Consider the following 1,667-nt stretch of genomic DNA (forward strand, 5'->3'; position numbering starts at 1 on the left):
ACCGACCCGTCGGGAACGGTAACAACCGGGTGACGAAGCAAGAAAGAAAAGAAAGAAAACATCCCTCAGAGCACAGGAGAGAGAGAGAGAGAGAGAGAGGGATCGCCCCACAGGGAGGACAAGCAAACTGAGCACAGAAAGAATACGCGTCGCCCCTGCCAGGGTGTGTGGGTGTATTCTTTGCCCCTCACCACTTACCCAGCAGCACAGGCAAGGGCGGCCGTGAGCAGCAGCAGCGAAGGTGCACACACCCACAGAGCCATGATCTCACTGCCGTCCGCAGAGTTGGCCACAGGTTTCTGAGTGGTGTTGCTGTTGGTGGCGGCTTCATGCGCCGAAGTCTGTGTGGCGCCGGCAGTGGACTGCGCGGGGATTGTCGAGTCGCTGCTGTGCTCAGTCGTCGTTGGACGTTCCGCACCGCCTCCCTCTTCTTCACTGCCTTCTGCTGCTTTCGTTCGCCCCGTGGCCCCGCCAGCGCCGCCTTCCGCCGACTCACCTCCCGCCTGTGGGAGTGCACCCGGTTTGGGTGGCACTTCACTGGCGCCCACACTTTCAGCCGTCTGCGGTTTACTCTCAACGCCGTGTGCCGGCTGCCCACCGACGGCCCCTGAAGCCGCTGCGGCTGCAAGTGCGGTGCCAGTCGACTGAGGCGCAGGCTCTGCTGGAACTTCTTCTGCGCCGCGCTGGCCCTCCTCCTGCGGCGGCTGCGCTCCCTCGCCCTTCCCGCCCGCAGCGGCATTGCCGCCGGGCAACTGCTGCGCGCCCTGCGGCCCAGTCGATTCTTGCCGCTGTGGGGCTTCCCCAACTTCTGGCGTTGGTTTCGCTGCCGCAGGCTGCCGAACGGTATTTTCGGCGCTCTGCTCGCCCACGGCGGTCAACTCACAAACGCCCGGCGTGGCGGGAGTGGCGGGGGTGGCAACAGCAGCACTTTTTTTTGCTTCCGTCCAATTCTTGTAAACTTCACTATTCTCTTGCATCAGAAATTCCATCGTGAACGCAACGGCAGGCTCCCCCTGCTCCCTGGGCGTTGGCCTCGTTGCAGCTCACGCTGCAGTTCGCCGCCGCGTACTGCGATTCGGCGGAGAGGCAGAGAGACTCACTGACACCGTCGTCGCCTCCAACCAGAGTCACGTCCACGTGAACCACTTCGAACACCTCTGTGCCCGCACCGTCAACGACGTAGCCATGCGCTTCCACTGCGGCGGCACACTCCTTCCACGCAGTCTCGCCGGGGAAGCGCCAACGCAACTTGTTGTTATCGTTCGCGCACGCAACCTGCACCGACACATTTGCCAGCGCACCCACAGCCGGCGCCTTCGTCGCCCCGCTGACGGAGGCGCAGCAGCAGCCGCAGAGCAGCGCGAGGAGCGCCAGGGCGCACACCGCACGGCGCCGCACCGGCTGCGTCATCAGTAAAAACAGCGGTGGTGGTGAGCTGCGGGGCAGCGGGTAGAGAAGAAACAACCGAGAGAGGGAGGGAAGGAGGGAGGGAGGGAAGGAGGGGAAGTGAAGGGCGCAGCGGAGAGAGAGAGGGAGGAGAAAAAAGGCACACACACACACAACAAAAAAAAAGAACAAGACGGACCGCCGAGTGCAGAACGGGGCAGAGAGGCACAGCGGCGCACAGCCGCAGGAACGGCCGCCACGCAACTGACGCGGGCGCGTGC

At 63.8% G+C, this 1,667-nt stretch overlaps 2 protein-coding genes across 2 annotated transcripts, besides 3 other annotated features; both read right to left on the minus strand.

Moving 5' to 3' along the window:
- The first annotated feature begins 35 nt into the window (after positions 1 to 35).
- Positions 36 to 58: a microsatellite.
- Positions 59 to 67: 9 nt separating this feature from the next.
- Positions 68 to 102: a microsatellite.
- An 85-nt stretch (positions 103 to 187) lies between these two features.
- On the minus strand, positions 188 to 739 carry Tco025E_10186 (uncharacterized protein; the record flags this gene model as incomplete). The annotated part of the gene is made up of 1 exon (XM_029376971.1): positions 188 to 739. One exon carries the CDS (start codon positions 737 to 739, stop codon positions 188 to 190), a length of 552 nt encoding a protein of 183 aa, XP_029223043.1.
- Positions 740 to 963: 224 nt separating this feature from the next.
- Positions 964 to 1,410, minus strand: Tco025E_10187 (mucin-like glycoprotein; the record flags this gene model as incomplete). Its single annotated transcript, XM_029376972.1, has 1 exon — positions 964 to 1,410. One exon carries the CDS (start codon positions 1,408 to 1,410, stop codon positions 964 to 966), a length of 447 nt encoding a protein of 148 aa, XP_029223044.1.
- Positions 1,411 to 1,466: 56 nt separating this feature from the next.
- Positions 1,467 to 1,537: a sequence feature (GA-rich).
- Positions 1,538 to 1,667: the final 130 nt, after the last annotated feature.

The sequence above is a fragment of the Trypanosoma conorhini genome (genome assembly GCF_003719485.1).
Source record: "Trypanosoma conorhini strain 025E chromosome Unknown Tco_14.4_contig_01521, whole genome shotgun sequence".
Classification (NCBI taxonomy): domain Eukaryota; phylum Euglenozoa; class Kinetoplastea; order Trypanosomatida; family Trypanosomatidae; genus Trypanosoma; species Trypanosoma conorhini.